At 44.0% G+C, this 19030-nt stretch overlaps 1 protein-coding gene across 26 annotated transcripts in view; it reads left to right on the plus strand.

The window, feature by feature from the left end:
* CELF2 (CUGBP Elav-like family member 2) overlaps window positions 1–19030 on the plus strand; it is an 868560-nt gene that overhangs the window by 797218 nt on the left and 52312 nt on the right. For all 26 annotated transcript variants that reach the window (XM_063611064.1, XM_055296484.2, XM_055296488.2 and 23 more), the window contains 3 exons: window positions 2093–2172; window positions 6145–6303; window positions 10507–10570. In XM_063611064.1, the coding sequence (XP_063467134.1) occupies window positions 2093–2172; window positions 6145–6303; window positions 10507–10570 (303 nt within the window). The remainder of the gene's footprint in view (window positions 1–2092; window positions 2173–6144; window positions 6304–10506; window positions 10571–19030) is intronic.

Consider the following 19030-nt stretch of genomic DNA (forward strand, 5'->3'; position numbering starts at 1 on the left):
ATCTCCAGTAGACGATTTGTCTTCTCCTCCATTGTAGTTTCAAGATAAGAAGTGGAAAAATAAAAATCTCTTAGTGTTATTTCCTCTGTTAATAACGCCAGGGATGATGAAAATGCTTCTGAAGAGATGTTACTTGGAAACAGATGGTAAATTTGGACTGGATCACCTCAGAGCTCAGCATCAGTATGGAAGCCAGTGGAGGTCCTGTCCTCTGTCCCACACTTACATCATCTAGCTGCCTCAGAGAAGGCCACTAAATTGCTTTTATTGATGACAAAAGCTACAGTCAGTCTCAGTACAGGTAGCGTGTTCAGATAGTAAGCTTCATCAGCTGCCGTGCTGTCGGAGAACCACATGAGACAGCTCAGCATTCACCGTGAGCTGGACTTCATTCAGGCTTCTTCAAGCCAGCTTAGCCAGGAGGCGAATGTGAGATGAGTTTCTCATGTACTGAGAGTTTTTGTGTATTAAAAATTATAGCATGATGCGAACAAAAAATGCATTGACTTATTTTCATGACTGGATGTGGTTGTGCTTTGAGGGTAACGGGCAGGCATTGCTTTCTCTTATTGCTGTTGGATTAAAAGGTGCCACCACAGTATTGACTTGATAATCTCACCAGGTATTCGTGCAGAGCAAAAGAAGAAAATATATTTTATGGCTCACAGATTGATTTACATAAACCAAACAATCTGCTGGTTGTTTGAATGCAGAATGTTCTATTTTGCTTATTGGCCACAGGGGCAACAATCTCACATTGTTGATGCCAGAATTCTGCTTTTCATGCATTCACTCTGAAATGACAATAGATGTCAGCCTCTCAGTGTTTAGATCTGCTTCATTTGGAAATCTTTTAAGTAGTAATAATAATGTTTTGAGGCGATTGAGTAGAACACTAAATTATTCTCTGATACCTAAGTTCAAACTGTGCAAGGCTAAAGAAGCTGAAAATCAGTGCACTTTTAAAGTCATTAGAGATCGTAAGTGAAATAAGTCTGTGTTGCTTTAGCTAACCTTTTAGTGTGCTGTGGTTTTATTATAAAATCAGCCTGAATCTGCATTAATTTCACAGTCTTTTTCTCTAAGAAGCCCAAGGGTGCATGATGAATAAAATGTAAATTTGAGAAGGCAGTGTTTTTATTAGGGAAAAGGGCAATGAACCATGTAGTTGGAGCAGTGACCTGCATGGTGGCCAACGCTGGGACAAGAAGCAGAACAGGCACTGCAGAGTCCAGTTATTTTACAGCACAAGAAAAAACAGGCACGGAAGGTTTCACTGGTCTCCCGGCAGATATTCAGAGAAGTGTACATTGTCTTGTGTATGTTAGACTTAAGGTCAAATCTTTGATACGTTTCAGAAATTGGCAAGCCTCGTAAGTCTTGAAGATTTTATACAAATAAATGACAATGCATATTTTTTACATTTTATAGCAGTATTGAATATTCTCGGAGTAATGAAGCATTTGTTTTTATTAAAATTAAAAATTACTAAATTGTAACAGATTTGGTATATTTGTATTTGCATAGCAACAATTTATATTTATACATACATATATATTTTTTAACTACCTGGAAGGGATTTAGATACATTTGTTTGCTGACATTTTGAGCTCTTGAAATTTATTTGCTCATTTGCCCTTGGTGTGAGGATTTTCTTATTTGCCCCTTTAAAAATCAATGATAAAATTTGAAATACAAAGCCCCGATGTGTGGATGCCCTCAGTAAAGATCTTCAGTCAAGGAGAAAATGGAAAATAGCAACTTTTTATTTTAGAAAATGCAAACTAGATCTTGCTGATTTCAAACCCGGTGGCTAAAAACAGTACCCAACTTCCTCCCCTAGTTTCCATTTAAAAAATAAACTAATAAATAAATAAATCTTTCTGCTTTGGTCAGATTAGCAAGTCAGCACTGTGAATAAAAAGCAAAGTAAGATAAAACCAGAGAGAGAAGTTGTTTTATTTTTATGTACTACTGAGAACAGTGTCGTCTTGTGGCAGTTCTCGTAGACTGTGTTGGTTTAACAAGCGTCCAACCCTTTTGTCTTGTTGTTTTTTGTCTTTCCTGCTCCCTGTCCCCTTGTTTCCCACAGGCTGTGCGTTTGTCACATTTTCTACAAGGGCAATGGCACAGAATGCAATCAAAGCCATGCATCAGTCTCAGACCATGGAGGTACTGTATCATCTGCCCTTTCTTTGTTTTCTTTGTGCAAATGATGGGGAATGGTAAAGCAATTCTCTCCTGTGTGGATTGTTCACATGACAATCACAGATGTAAACTTTCACCATCTCAGTTTTCATTCATTCATTCTCATTCTCTCCTTCTCTCTCACTCTTTCTCTATGCATTTTTCCCCTAATGACTTGAAATGCATTTAGGAAAACCTTCCACTTGCTCTTCAGTTATTTATTTGAGCCTTTTATTGCAGTGGCACGGGTCCTGTGATGTAAAATTGTGAGCACTTTAAGCAAAGTGTCATTCTGGACCTAAAGGATCAAATACATTCCCCACCCCGGGGTCGGTGTGGATGAAACAGTAACAGCCTCCCACCCCAAATTACTGCTTGCCCTGTGCTAAGTCCCAGGGTTCTTTCTTTTATACAGGGTCAAGTTATCTTCCATCTAGTCAAACAGCATTGTGTTTTTACATCAAGAACGTTGGAGAAAGTTAATATTTCTCCCACTGCATTTAACATTGAAAATGCAAATTTGGAAAATAGGATTTGTCTCCTTCCTTAAAAAAATGAGCAATAACAAAGAAACATAATAAAGGCTCAAATGTGGTCTCCTAATGAGAGATCATGGCTTTAGGGGAAGGTAAATACCCTGGTGTGGATGCACACCCACGAACCTAGATAGATGGCTCTGTACTTTTAGTCTGTGATTTGGGTCATGGCCTTTCAGAATTTTGCACAAAAGCATTCCAAGAGTGATATGCCGTTACTTCTCCTGTATTGTCTGATAGAATCATTTGGGAGTGCATGTTCTGCTGTATTATGTATACTGTATCTTTGTGTATGGGTGATCTTTTCCGGAGGTGGCCTTGTGGTGTTATCTGAAGCTGTGTTTTCATATTTTGAAAAAAGATATTTTCAATTTTATTTAATATGCAAAAAACTTTTTTCTTGATTGAGCTTCTGTTTTCCCCCCTTTTTGTTGGGGTTTTATTTTTTGTTTGTTTGTTTTTGTTTGTTTTTTGCAATGCTGCATCTCCCAAAGCATGCTGGGAGCTAAGTGATCATTATGCGTCATGTTTTGTGGGCAACTTTTTTTATAGTGAATCAAAAGGTGGGTGCAAAGGGGGGAAGGAGTGTGCATGGCATTGTCATTCAGTGTTTACTGTACTTTTCTGACTTGTGATACCAGCATTGCAAAGCCTATTGTCTTTTTCGAACATTGATCTTGACTTTGATATTCCTAACATATCTTATATAATCACTGTGTTTTCCTTTCAGTGCAATGCATTTTTAAGACACTCACAACCCCCTACCTGAAGGCAAGCTCAGGTGAAAATCGGGCATGATAGGAGATAATGAGCAGGATTTGGAATGTCTAGGAAGCTAATCTTGTCTGACACGCAGTTACACATGTGATGGTGTTTTGCTTCCCTCTTTCTCTTACTGAGGCTGCTCCATTCCTGTGGATTAGCCTGATTTCCAGCCACATTTTAATCTTCAATTCATTTTGAAGATTAAAATGAAAGTGCTATTAGGGGCAAAAAAAAAAAAAAAAGTCTTATCTTGTGTATATGCGTTTCATTCTTATTTTTATTTCTTGTAATTTAGTGATTTGTACCCAAATTGGTCTCACCTGAGATAATTTTGAACCTCAGTTCTTCAGTGTTATTGTTAGAAACATTGCGATCCCCATTCCTTCCCTTGGAGCCCCCCCAGTAATGCTCAGAGAGCCACGGAGAACCCACGGGAGACCATGTTCCCCTGTGTTCCTGTAGAAGGAGGACTCGGGATCATAAAGCAGAACTGGGCATGAACCAGGCTGAGAAACAGTAGGTTCCCATCACGTAAAGAGTTGGTTTGACCACTGGGGCATATTTATTCCTAAGCCCTTGATCCTTTATTATTAATATCTCTATTATTTGAAAACCAAATTTGGTGTTTAAAACTGGACATTCATGCTTACACAGAGGGGCCCTCTGACACTTAAATTTCTTGTTTAGTTTTTTTTAATTGACATTTAAATAGGAGGTTATATATTATGCAGTCACATTATAATTGTTTGACTAACGTTGTTTATTTTTAACTAATTATATTATTTCCAGGACTCTGGCATACGTCTTTAACAAAGATGTATTACCTAATTCACAATGATGTGAATGTTGAAAGAACAAGGTCTTAAAAACAATTAATTTTATATCGTGCCTTCTATTTCTCCACTTGCCTTCACTCTATCCCTGCCCTGTGTTTCATGGTTTAAAAAATCATTTTTAAGCTATAATCATTGGCCTGATTTTCTGCTTTTATATCATTTTTACTATTTAAGGAAGAAAAAAATAGATGTTCTGTTAGGAGAGATGCTGTAATTTGTTATGGAACAACTTTGATGGAACAACGACAACCCTTTTCCATGCAAAACCCCCTCTCTACATAATCTTCAAAGTATGTTGCCCTCTTTTAAGTGAAGTACTGAAACATGGAACAGATACAGAAAAAATGAATTACAGATTTTTTTAAATGATGGAAATACTATTTTTGTGCAATTTACTGACATTTAACATTCTGTACCATGACTCTGCCTACCAGAGCTGAAGACCAGTAGGCTGGAAGTTTAACACTGAAATACTCATCTCATTTTTCTCACTTTTTTTATTAGCGGACATGATATCCTCATGTATTCAGAACTGCATCCCCAGTAACTACCCAAAGTGATAAGGAAAAAAATGCATTTGTTTTCCAGAAAAGAGAAACATGACCCAAAGGGAATGGAACAGAGAATCACATTTAAATAGAATATAACATTTCTGAGAGGAGAGAGAGAGAGAGAGAGGTCTATTATGCTGAGTTTCAATAAAAGTTTTTATTTTAATCACTTGGGTAGAATTACTTCTTTATACCTCAGCAAAATTGAACAGCTTTAATTGTGATGAAATGTGTAGGCAAGCCACACGAAGGAGGAGAAGAGGCTGGGGAAGGAGGGGGAGACTTCTGCTGAGTTACTTACCAAGTGGCAAATGTTGCAAAGGTGCTTTGGAAAGGAGGTCTTTGTGCTTGGGGTGTTAGGCCCTTATAATCCCTGATGATTTTATCTAGCTCAGTAGTGAATTCTGTGACCTTTAGCCATTTCTTTCTCACCACCCCTACTCCTTGCCTTTTAAAGGAAATTAAAACTGAAAGAAGCTGCTAGAATGGTGAGATTCATTAGGGAAAGAAGCCAAGTGGACTCCTTTGTCTGCCATTCACGGTCTACCTCCTTTGGCTAGAATGTGCTTCTGTTTTCTGGGTTTGCACCAGCTCCAGGGATGGCGGGTAGAGCAGGTGTGCTGAGGGAAGAGGCCTCTCTGAAAACGTGAATGGTTACTTTGGAGAATGCCTGTGTTCTCTGAATATCTCCTGCCCTCATCCTTATAACTAAAATAAAGTACTTCTCCCTGTGATTGCTGGGCCGGTAGGATTTTCACAATCCCAAAGTTCACAGATACATAACTGAAAATGGGAAAAAGTAAAAGATAATGAATGAGAGACATGGCCATTCTCGTTACAGATTCTCCCCTTTGTCCTCTGTCCACCTGTGGACACGGGCAGACACACAAAGCCAAGTCTGTCTTTAAGACGAGCAACCCAAGAAGCTCAATTAAAGAACCTTGGTAAGGTCTGTTGTCTGTAAGGAGGTCCTGCAAGGTTGAAGGAAGACACAGGAAGAGAGAAAGAGAGGCAGTTACTAATCAGAGCAAGAAAGCAGGTGACTTCACCGACTACCAGATCCCCCAAAGAAACCACTGGCAGTGTCTGGAATTTTCTGTTGATGGTACTATTCAGAGAAGAAGAAGGACTATCAAACCGATTTAGACCATTTCAGCCCATTCCATGTGCTCCAAGCTAGTGCAGAAAGGTAGCTCCGGTGCTGAGTGTCGTGAGCGGATTCCGCCAGCCTGTAACCCCCTCTCCACTTTCCAATGTGTCTGACCACAGGGCTGCTCTTCACCTATCGTGGTGAAGTTTGCTGACACTCAGAAGGACAAAGAGCAAAGGCGCCTCCAGCAGCAGCTCGCTCAGCAGATGCAGCAGCTCAACACTGCCACCTGGGGGAACCTGACGGGGCTGGGCGGACTGACCCCGCAGTATCTGGCGGTAAGTGCTGGGCAATGCCGGCGTGGTCCTCACCCACTGAAACTCTGCAAACTGACTTTTCCCCTTCCTACACTGAGGCATTCGTTTTCAGTACATTTTCCATCTCAGGGAATTATTGAAATCAGCATTTATGCAGGATATTTTTCCAAGTTAGATTGATTCTATTAAGAACAGGACTAATTGAATTCCTGCCTGATGGAGGAGGGGCAAAGTCCCACAGGTTAAACTTCTAACCCGTGTTGAAAGACACCCCAAGGCCGTGAGTTAGAAGACATGCAGCTGATGATGTAACGAGAGGGAGGCCGTTGGGCTGGCTCATCCCTGTCAGGCCAGGGTCTGTGCCAGCAGGACCTCAAGAGAAATCTCCCAGAACATCCATTCCATGATCCTGGCTCTTCACAGTGGAACCAGATTGATAAAATCAAGTGTTTCTTACTTTATCTATTTGAAACCAACAAAATTCTATTCTATTTCAAGCCCCAGCAGACCCAGTTCTTTCAGCCATTCCCTACATCTCGTGATGTCTGAACTTGAGCTTTCTGCTTGTTTACTCATGCTCTCCATTTCACTTTGTGTCTTTATTGAAGCACAGTGACCAGAATTTAAGACAGTCCCCCGAGCGAGATCTGAACAGGACGGAGTAGTTACCTCTAGTGTGGACTTGAGGGCATCTGACTGGAGCTTGAGAGTGGCATTTGTAGTAACCATGGCAGATGCGGGCTGGAAGGCAGCCAGCATTCCAAAGATTTTATTTTTGCTTGAATTACTGCTAAATTGTGCTCTTCTATGCCATTTTTGCACTTTGGAACATAAGTGCTGGACTTCACATTTATTAATATAATTTCATATTGTGGGTTTTGGCCTTTTATTCCAGCCTCAGAGAGGGTGTCTCTGTGTGTGTATGTGTGTGTGTACCCCACGTGTATTGGGTCTTCATTCTGTCATTTTACATTTTAACTATCCCTCTTGTGATCCTGTCACCCACTGGCTTTACTTTGTAGCAGAAGTTGTGCTTTTGTGTCAAATGATCTTCCCTATTCCACCTTGGAAGGTGAGATGATCCTACTTTTAGGACAGATGAGGAAGGGGAGACTCAAAGAGGTTACATAACGTTACCTAGAATCAACCAGCTGCTAGTGGCCGCTGGGACTTGAGCCCTGCGTGTCCCGCCGGCTGGCCATACTGCCTCTTTGAGGACTCTGGGTGCTACTGTGGGTCACCTTCGTCTTTTTAGCTGCCCCACCCCCAGTGCCCAGTGGGGTCTGGTATATAATCGCTCTTCAGTACATATTTGATGAATGAATGAGAAGCATGCTTTTCCTGTCTTCCTCTGTGCTGCTAGCAAAAGCATTGGCTCAGGTTCCCATCACTTTCTGTTCATTTCTCTACCTTGTCCATGAAGATACCATGAGAGATTTTGTCAGCTGTCTTGCTAAAATCTGTATTTGCTCTGCCATTATTTTCTTGACTGATCAGTCTAAAAATTGCTTTTAAAAAAGAAATGAGTCTGGCTTGACTATGATTTGTTTTTCACAAATGTGTGCTGTTCAAATGCTCACGGCCGATTGGTTTGTACCAGAATTTTTGTCTGAGGCTGACATCATGCTCACCTTCCTGTACTTTCTAAGAGTCCGGCTTCCCCCATCCACCATTTCTGAAAACTGAGACACGTGTCCACTCTGTCTTCTAGCACATCTCCTGTGCCCCCATGGCTCACAGAAATCTCTGGCACATGTTTCTGGGACCACATCTGCAAATTGTTTGTGTACGTGAAGGAGAGGAAATCTCAGCCTCATTTATAGAAACATGTTTTTAGAAGCTCTCACTACGTTTCCCTCTGCCGTGGGTGATTCTTTCTTGGGCATATTTGTTCTACTCCCTTTCAGCTGAAAAGCCCTTTCTCTCAAAGAGCCCTTAGCTGCCTTGAGTGATGGATTCTGACCCTGGCTCACCAGGAGTTGGTTATCCATGGCAATAATCCTAGGTGGTGGTTTAATGACACTCCAGGTATTTCCACTTACCTCAGTAGGTGCTATTAACTCCTCTGAACATCTTCAAGGCTAGCTTAATTTTTAAAATTTAAAAACATTGAATATGAGGAGGAAGTTGCAGTTGATAAGCACAAGAGGCGAGAAACCCAACAAATCAAACCGAAATGAGGCCTTGCTATTACAGTGGGCAGTCCCTAGCTTTCCCACCCCCTCTTCCCCACTCTCTTCCTCTTTCTGTGTGTGTGAGAGTGTGTGTGTGGGCAGGGAATGGAGAGGGATGACTGAACACAGACTTTTCTTGGTTTTAGTATAACCTGATAGTGTGAAGTCCCATAATATTGTTGTACCTGAGGCTTGGGTTGAATCTGCCAAGGGTCCCCAACCCCTGGGCTGGGTACCAGTACCAGTCCACAGCTTGTTAGGAACCGGACCACCCAGCAGGTAGAGGAATGGCAGGCGAGAGAGCATTACTGCCTGAGCCCCACCTCCCGTCAGATCAGCAGCAGCCTCAGAATCTCCTAGGAGCACGAACCTGGTCTAAACTGCACATGCCGAGGGGTCTAGGTTGCATGCTCCTTATGAGAATCTAATGCCCGATGAGCTGAGGTGGAACAGTTTCATCTCAAAACCTTCCCCTCAACCCCTGGTCTGTGGGAAAATTGTCTTCCACGAAACTTGTCCCTGGTGCCAAAAAGGTTGGGGACTGCTGGAATAAGCCACTGATAATTCCACACTGCTTGGTGCTGTTAACCTCAATTGAGATCCATTTTCGAGTCATATCCATGTGTAGGGTTTTTCATATCAAACTGGAAAGACCTGGACTTCCCCAGAGGAACAGTGTTCTAGATTGTTTCACAGAGCCCCAAATAAATTCTGAAAGCTTCTTTTTTTTTTTTTGAGACCGAGTCTCGCTCTGCTGCCCAGGTTGGAGTGCTTTGGCACCATCTCTGCTCACTGCAGCCTCCATCTCCCAGGCTCAAGCAATTCTCATGCCTCAGCCTCCTAAGAAGCTGAGATTACAGGCATGTGCCACCACACCCAGCTAATTTTTGTAATTTAACTAGAGATGGAGGTTTTGCCATGTGGGCCAGGCTGGTCTCGAACTCCTAACCTCAAGTGATCCCCCCCACCTTGGCCTCCCAAAATCCTGAGATTACAGATGTGAGCCACCACGCCTGGCTCTGAAAGCTGTTTTTAAAATAGTGAATTAATCTTGTTCCTCCTGAGCACATAGTGTGACAACAATATTTCAGTAATAAATGTGGTAATCTGTGTTTCTGGTATCCATGTACATCCGAATATAGGAGATAACTATATGCTTGCCCACACTGCTAACTGTATCTGTACTGGTCTCCCTTACCAAAAAGAAGATCCATAAGTTCAGCCCAACACTCAGTCTTTCACCTAAGTTAAGCTGCGGTTCAGCTGAGTTGGACAAGTCCAGCAGCACCCCAGGGGTTCCATGCCTTTATCTCGTGGCACTCACTCATTCTGCATGGCAGGAAAAATGCAGCCCTGAAAGCACTAGTGGAAAATGCAGACTTTCTCACAGGTATATTAATGTTTTTGAAGATTGACATTTACAATGCATGACTTCGATGTACATAGCACCAGATAGTTGTGAGTTTTGACAAGCTGTGTGTTTCACTCTGCAGCGAGGACTTTTAAAACGGCTGTCCATTTGCTTGGTCATGTAGTGGTGGCTGCAGCTGTATGGCTGTGAATAGATGCATTCATGTTTGTAGTTACCATGATGATCTTTATGTTGGCACCAGCGTCAGTGAACTCATGTGCTTCTGATGAAAGATGAAGAAAGCTGAACGGTGCTGGGAAGTAGAAGAGAGGGAGGGAATGGACCCTGATTGACAGAGATGAGTTAGGATAACTGCTAGACTACAGAGAGACATAATTAGTCACGCTATGTTGGTTTCAATAGATCTAACACCTGGTTGTTAAAAAGAGTAAATTGATTAATTGTTTTAAGGCAGCAGTGTTAGTGAGTTTCCCCAGTGTTTATGTTTCTTAATAGAGATTGGACATGAATATGGATTTACAGCCCCAGCTCCGGGGACCTTCAGTCCATCAGTAGGCAGTAGCAACCAACCCTGGAAATGCAGAGTAAACTGAATTTGTCCCCAGTTTAAAGAGGGAGTTACTTTGCTCTCACCGTCTCCACCTTGCCCTGACTTTGCCCTTGTGCATTCATCCGCAGCTCCTGCAGCAGGCCACCTCCTCCAGCAACCTGGGCGCGTTCAGCGGCATTCAACAAATGGCAGGTAAGTCAGGAAGCACGCCTCTCCTTTTGACTATGCCATTGTCAGAATTTGGGGTAGTTTCTGAGGGCTAAGACAAGAAGCAGGGGAAGAGAACCAAGAATGATGATCAGACCTGTTAGCTTTCTGTCTTTGGTGTTAACGTTGGAACCGCCCGCTCTGAAGTGTCTCTGTTACCTCTTAGGTTACCTACCCACCTTCACTGTGCGTGACAGCTATAGAATGAAGGGGCTGAGAAGTCCTGCTTGGCATCTGTATCAACAAATGATTATATCAGCGACTCTCTAGTCATTTGTTGTTTTTATAAATAAGATTGATTACTGGGGGCTTTCCATCCAGATTCCTATATCTAGGGCAGCCAAATGATTGACAGCCCTCTAAAATTGTAATAATAGACAGTCAATAAAAATGTTCTGACCTCCGTAATGAAAGCCAGGATTGCAGGCCTATCTTTGATGCGGTTTGCAGCCCCTTGATAATGACAGATAATTAACAGGGTGCCTTTTTACTGTAGTGCCCCAGTTGACAGAATCGTGCATCAGAAGCTTTTATGTGAAAGTAGAATCTTTGTTCTGGAAAAAATCAAAGTGTGACTGTATTTGAAAGCCAGCTTGTTGAAGGATTCCTTCTTCTAATGAGCTGCGCCAGTAGTAACTGAGGTGTGGTGATTAGCGAAAGGTCACTCCTGCCGTGCCACCTTCCGTGCCGATTTCCCTACCTAACACGGGGCCAGGGAAGGCAGCGAGCGCAATAAATCAGAACACAGGTGTCCATTAACCTGCCGTGAGGAACGGTCAGAGAGCCTTTTCCTTGTTTCATTCCAAAAAGGTGGCGGGAGAGGGCAAGGAGAAGAACAGGTTTTTGGCATATTAGAACCAAGTGTGGTTTGTTTTAATCAAGGACACCCTGAATCAGTGCGATGAAACCTACATGTGCAGAATTAAGCGTTTTTTCTTTGTCATCATGAAAACTCCTTTTTTCCACATTTCTGTTTCTTTTTTTAAATATGTATCCTTGGGGTTTGTTTTTTTTTTCTTGTTTCACTTCGAATGAATCTGGAAAAACTTTGGCGGGGGCTTCTCCCTGGGTGTGGTGTGTGATTGGCAGCCCAGCCTTTGTGGCCCGAGGCTCCTGGAAGCTCATCAGCTGATGGTCTTCCTTGGCCTGCAATAAAAATACTGCTGAATTCCTCGTTGGGCTTTAAATCCATTGGCACTGCCACCTGGTTCCGTTGTAACGTAGCTTTTGGATTATTAGAAATAACACATAACTTGAAATGATAGTTAAATCATTCAGCAGCATCTTTACGAATATGGTTTGGGAAGCTGGCCTTGGTGCTAAGAATCACACTGAATGGTTAATTTATTTTTAATTCTATGAAAGGAGCTGGAGAGAGAGAAGTAAAATATTCAGGGGATTTTCTGTGTTTTAAAAGAGAAAACCTGCTGATTGCAAGCTCTAAAGTAAATGCTAAGATTTGTCACACTTTCAGGGGAGATTTGCTTTTCTCGCATAGTATGGACTCACCGGGATCTGAAATTAGGGGCTTTCCTTAGAGGTGGCCTCAGGCTTTCCTACTCCCACAGTTGAATTATGCAGAGAAGGTCACTGGGTCCTGAGGCTGCTGCCGAGCGTGGTGTCCTGGATGGACAGCGTGCCCTGTCATCTTTCATTAGGATGTGTGTGCCTGTGCCACACCAGCCACAGGTCAGGATGCCAGCCCTGCACGCTCTGCATGCTCATTTGAAGACTGAGGGTATCTGGGAGTCACCTTACAAGGTGCCGAGGAGCAGATGGCTAATTTAAAGGCAATCTGTATGTGCTCGGAGCCTCCTAAATTATCCATTTCTTGAATCCTCAATGTGTGAAATTCAGCACGCTAAGTCCGCACAGGCTAGGAAATCAAATGCTGGACAGGCCATTCCCTACCATCATCTGGAGTATTCAGAGTATTTGGAATATTCAGTCTTCAAGGTGTAGCTGTCGGGTTCTGTGAAGGATACCTTGCATTTATAGGGATCGTCAGGTCTCCTCTTCCTACGTATTTGAAGTATTATGGTTTGGAGTACTTTCTCCACCAATGAAGAAAAGTTTATATGGCCTCTCCTGCTCTCTTGTCTTGTCCCAAAAGTAGGGCTTAACTCTGTCCTTGCCATCAATCTGTGCCCATGTTATGGAGTGATCATGGTGAATGGGCGATAGAGGTTCCTTCCTAGGAGAAATTTTCCCAGCTCCCCCAAATGTGAGAGGGGCACCTCTCTCCCGAATTCCCCAGAGCCCTTTCCTCCCTTCCCTCTGCCCTCACCTCCCTGGATCCTTCAGGATACTCTGTGGATACTCTTCGGTGCTCCAGGAGAGCATGGCCTGGTGGCTGATAGACTCAGCTGTCACCCCTCTAAGAGCTGCTCACGAGTATCCTTGAGTGGATGAGTGAACAGACCCCTAACTCAACAGACATAAATCCCCAGTGGAGCTTAAGTTAAATGCCCGCTTTTTAAATTAAGATATATGACTTCAGCAATATATATAAACCAAAGGAACGTTAAACTAATGATAGTATCTTTACAAATGAGTCGTTGAGGATTTGGGATAGTTTGTATAATATCAAACATAACAAATACAATAGAAAGCATATGGTAGTGGGATTGAAGAAACCCGAGAGGTTATTTATCCCAAACACCACCTGATGTTACAATGCTTATTGAGTGATTGATACTGTGTCCTACTTAGAGGGGGCACATAAAAAAATTCACATGTAAATTTTCTGTATTACATTGACTTATATGTAAAATGATCTCTGCATCTAAAATTCAAGCAGTCCAGCCTGGAATACTGTCACCAAAAAGTGAAAACTGATTTTAGAAACAAATAATATTTTGTTGTGAACAAGTCTGAAAACATACTGGTCTGTCCTTCAGGAGATGAGGTTTATAGCTAGAGTCTAAAATGCCACATTTATATGGGTAAAACATGTTCAGTTTCAGGAGAAAATAAAACCAAAAAAAAAGAAAGAGAAATTTTAGCCGACTGGTTCCTAAGTAGATGCATCTATAAAATTGAATGAGATGTCAGCTATACTTTCTTTCCCAAAAAATCTTACCGTTTTCCCCTCAAACTAAAAATAACTTCAAGTGTGCTTTACGGTTTTTATCAAAGAGAACCTTTATGAAATATGGAATTTAGGAGCAGAAAATGGATTAGGAACATACCTTTATAAACTGATGGCTTTTATATCTACTTTTTGTGACTCCTTGGAGTTGGTTGGTTTTTATTTTCCCTCTTAAAACTTCTAATAAAAACTCGTCCATTTCTCTCTCAGTGGTGATACTTGTTCAGTGAATTTCAGAAATCTCAGAAACTTGGGGTCTGAGTTTGGGCTGAGAGCTTGGATTTTTCTTGAAAGAGAAAGAGAGTAAGAGAAAGTGTCTTCTCTGCTTTTAATTTGTTTATAACAACTGTCAACTCGAAAGAGCACATAATAGAAAAACAAGGGGTAGTGCTTTACTATTTTGTTTTTAACAAAGCTCCTTTTAAAAATCATGCAGCTATCCTCATAGCAAGCTAAGGACGTGACTACCACTTTGTTTTACTACATTACAGTCGGAAAAAGGGAAGATGAAAAGGTTAAATGAGTAATGTGAGACCACAGCACTAGTCAGTGACCTAACAAGGATTAGGATATAGAATTCCCAAATATCACAACAACCTGATGAAGTAGAGACTCTAAGTAGCCCATTGCACGGCCGGGCAACTGAGGCTTAGAGAGATTAGCAGACTTGTCCAAAGGTACTAAGCTAGTGAGTTTCGGGTCCAGCTCACTGATGCAAACCCAGGCTGGCAAACCGTGCTCTGTGTCTCAGCCCCTTGAGGTGTGTTTCACGGCCCCCACACTGTTAGGAAGCACTTCAGAGATGGTAACAGGAAAGCTGCCTCCCTTCATCCTGGAAAACATCTCAAGTTTATCAGGAGTGAGTTTGTCTTTGTTAGGGGGGATTTTTTTACTAGGATAAAGAATTGTTACTAAGCCAGTTCCAGAGGTTCTGAAGCTGTGGCGGAAGTGTCTTTTGATGAACAGGAGGAAACTGCTTCTTTTCAGTTCTGATTCTGAGTAAAGCAAGTAGTAATTCCCTTCCAGAATATCTGGTCTAAGTTTTGAAGGTAACAATAAAATTGTAGAGTGCAAATATTTGCTTAAAATCATGAAGCAGCTCTCCATTTATCAACTTGAGATCTGTTCTCTTATAAGACTGTCTTGGTGTCTGGCACAAGTGGAGAGGAGGGAGACATTTGCAAAAACAATGTGTATCGGAGATCTGAGAATCTCGAATTGGAGGCGCTCCCAGAGCGGTGAAGTGTGCTTGGTACATCCACAAAGACCCACACAGAACTTGGTCCTCCCCAAGCTGAGTCTCCAGCAGTCCGCACTGCAGACGCTTCCTGCGAATGTGCTAATAGGCCTTATGAGAACGTTCTATAACCACCCATCTGTCACTTTTTAACAGACCTGATTGGCAAGCACTTGTAACAACTGACATCTGTTCATGCTTATTGATATGCAGATTTATGGTAATTGCTATGAACAATAAGACACAAAATTACCTAAGGTGAACATTAAATTAAATTTTCATGCCCTTCTCCTTATAAATAATTTTTTTTTAATCTTAAGTTTCAAGTAGGCATATTGCGCATCTGTTTGGTACATAATTTCTTCGTTTTGAGAAGGATTTTTTCCCCACGTATTGAATGAAAGTTGAATCCCTATATTCTCAACTTTCTTTGCCATCTTCTTAGCCCATTGTTAGAGTTCCTAAAACTCACTGAAATGTTTTGCATGCTCAGTCACCCGGATTATTGCCCCTGGTTCGAGAGGTGCCCATCTGAGCAGAGTGCTTCATGAAGTCAAATGCGGTTTTTCTTCTCGGAAAGGAACTGTTTACCAAGCGCATGCCCATGCCTCTCCGTCTGGTGCCCTTTCAGGATGAGCGTGTGGGAGAAAGTGTGACTTGGGGTGCAGACTGAGGAGGCGCCTGGGAGAGGGGCTGAGATGGGGAAAGGACAGGGCACCCACATACCTCAGAAAAGAGAGAGCGACAGAGGGGAACCAGAAAGAGGACTTCCAGATGAGCGGAAGTGAAGCCCGCTGTTAGTTCTGGGGAGGAATAAGGAGAGTTGCAGGAGAGGCCCCACGCCCCCATCCAGGAGCAGGCCAGCACCTGACACCTGTGCCTGAGAAGCCTGGTCCAGCTAAGAAGGGAGAGGGAACCTCTGTCCTCACGCAGATGCCCTGGCTGGTGTCCGCACATCAGGCCAGTGCCTTTCCCCAAAACCGCTTCTCCCCCGCATAGGAGGGGAAGGCAGGCAGGTGAGATGTCCACGTTCCAGGTGATGGCGCTGTGGCTGTGGATCCATCTGTGGCGGGAGGAGCCAAGACATCAGCCACCGGGGATGTGCCTCGTTGCCAGGGAAGGGCCCAGGAACACTGGGGCCAAGACAGTCCCCACGCTCTTCTTGCCCCGGGTTATTACTGTGGTGTGACAGAGCATGAGATGGTCAGTAGCGCCTAGAAGATCGGTAGGTGCGGGGATGTCCATGGGGCAGGATGGACAGAGGACACATGGGCCGTGGCCTCTGCCTGGCTGAGTGGACAGAGGCTGCTCTGGGTGCGGGAAACAGTGCCCTCACTGCCCTCCAGCCTCAGTCCTGGTTGGAGTGAGATGCCCAGGAGGCAGGGGAGGTCCTAGGGCTCTCAAGGGCTGCTCTCTAGGGCTTGCTGGCTCCAGCCTCCACTGGGTCCTTCCCCATTGTCACCTGTTCCCAGGAAGGTAGCTAAGAATGGAGGAGCTCAGGCTCGCCTGGCTGCTTCTGATGCTGGCGTGTGTGTGCATGCCTGCATGCGTGTGTGTGTGTGTGTGTGTGTGTGTGTGTGTGTATGTGTTCAGAATGGGAGGAGGCACTGTCTCCTTCATCCTCCCTCTTCTCTGTGTCCTCACTCCTCAGCTCTCATTTCTTCCTAATGGCCCAAGTCACTGCCCCACCCCCAGGCTGTCATGCAGTGATTTTCCGCTACCACTTGTATCTCTTTCAGATTGTCTGAAGAAGTCAGAAGTTCTTCAACTTTTTAGGATCTGTCACCGAAAACGTTTTGCATGCACATCACACACATACTTTTTCATAAAATTTCAGAGAGTTTGTAGAGACCCTGAACCCTGTCAGGGACCTCTGCCTCAGAAGCACCAAGTTCAGGGGCCTGATGTGGGGTAGATGAAGAACACGACGAAGAGCACTGAGGCAGCAGCGGACGAGGGTCTGTCTGGTCACTGAAGCAGCTAGAGCCAGTGGTTTGTGATATCTGGGATTCTGGAGATGGATGCAGAAGGAAATCACATTAAGAAATTAGGCCTGGTGCGGCGGCTCACACTTGTAGTCCCAGCACTTTGGGAGGCAGAAGCAGGCAAGGATCACTTGAGCCCAGGAGTTCCAGACCAGCCTGGACAACATAGCAAAACCCCTTCTCTACAAAAGTTAGCTGGGTGTGGTGGCGAGCACCTGTAGTCCTAGCTACTCAGGAGGCTGAGATGGGCGAATCGCTTGAGCCTGGGAGATGATGGCAGCAGTGAGCCATAATTTCACTCCAGCCCTGGTGACAGAGCAAGACCCTGTCTCAAAAAATATATATGTGTGTTCATTGCCAAACTGATTGAGAGAGCAAAACGTAGTACGTAGTTAAGTAGTTAGTGATTAACTGGTTAACCTAATTCTTAGTTACAAATGAAGACACGATAACAAGTTCATTCCCAGACCTCTGGCATTCAGACGAGATGCACGAAATTCGTATTGGCCCCAATGTTCTTGGACCCTGGGGCAGGGAGCGGCACTGCATAGTGAAGCAACGCTAGACTGGAATCTGCGCCAGCTCTCACATCTGTTCATACTGTGGTGGGGCGAGCAAGGCCACTCCCAGCAGATATGGGGACCTGGGGGGTGGAGTTAACTTCTGGGCCTCTGTCACATTGCCTTTTGAAACCCTGTGCTGGACCAGCCCTTTCCTTCCTCTTCCTCCCTCCCTATCCCTCCCTCCCTATCCCTTCTAAATTTCTCTCAGATGCAAAGTTTAAGAAAGGAAATGGATACCAACGCACAGGAGGAGAAGGAAGAGGAGGTCAGAACAGCTCCAGATGGGGACCAAGAGGGCAGAGGGCAGCTTGTGGGCAGGCCAGGCTGGCAGGAAGAGGACAGGCACCCAGGGAAGGGGCAGGGCTCTCTCCTTTCAGGGAGTGGCCCTTGGAGAATGGCTCATGGTGTTCTCACCTCTTCATGCCCGTTTCCTCTGTAACATGTACGAGAGTCACAGTGCCCACACCACGTGGATGTGTTAGGAACCCTAGGAGCAGAGCACAGGTAAGGCACTGAGGAGCTTGCCTGGCACACGCTTTGTTCTTGCTTCTGCTGTCGTTGTCGTTTAGGACAGTGTTATTGCAGTTATTAGTCTGAGAACTTTTTTGAGCTTAACTCTGCACTAGGCATTGTTGTTTCAGCTTTCTGTGTGTTGACCCATTTAATCTCTTAATCCTCAAGAGGTGAGTTCTACTTCAGTCGCACTTTACAGTTGAAAACCCCAAGGTGCAAACAGGTAACTAGTTTGCTCCAGGGTAACAGGCTGCCAGTGAGGCTGAGCCAGCTCTCAGCCCGGGTCGTGTGAGAGCAGGGCCTGAGCTCTTCTTGACCAGCCTATGCTGCCTTTGGGAGGTGGTGGTGATTGCTGCTATTGTCCCTGGTGTCACCAGTAGAGCTTGTGTTCCAAGAAACGTGAGGCCCTGCCTCACCTCTGGTGTACAAGCACTTAACTTCTTTTTTCTTTAAGAGATGGGGTCTCACTCTGTTGCCCAGACTGGACTTGAACTCCTGGGCCCAAGCAATCCTTTAGCCTCAGCCTCCCAAGTAGTTGGAACTATAGGCACACACTACCACACCTGGCTTATGAGCACTTAGTTCTGAAAATAAGAGTTGGGAGGACCATGAAAGCCGCAGGGGTCAGCACACAAGGACTAGGAGAGGGACAGGCTGGAAAGGATGACATCTCCTGCAGCTGCTCAGCTGGGCTGTGCTTTCCTATGCTTCTCTACCATCCCCATCAAATCAAAGACTTCAGGGAGGATTTCATTCTGAATCTGGGCCTATTTCAAGAAACTGATGAACTGGTGGGATTTCTTCCCCACTCCCTGACATCTCCCTGCTCTGATATCCAGCAATCTGCTTGGGTACACGGACTGTCATGTTTTCTACCTTATCCTCAGTGTGTTGCACAGGGTCTAGCCCATCATGGCCACTCAGTAATTACTGGATGGTTGGATGGATGGATGATGGGTAAATGGATGGATGGGTGAGTAGATGATGGGTGAGTGAGTGGGTGAATAATGGATGGATGGGTGTTGATGGATGGATGATGAATGGATAGGTGGGTGG

The sequence above is a fragment of the Symphalangus syndactylus genome, chromosome 10, assembly GCF_028878055.3.
Source record: "Symphalangus syndactylus isolate Jambi chromosome 10, NHGRI_mSymSyn1-v2.1_pri, whole genome shotgun sequence".
Lineage (NCBI taxonomy): Eukaryota > Metazoa > Chordata > Mammalia > Primates > Hylobatidae > Symphalangus > Symphalangus syndactylus.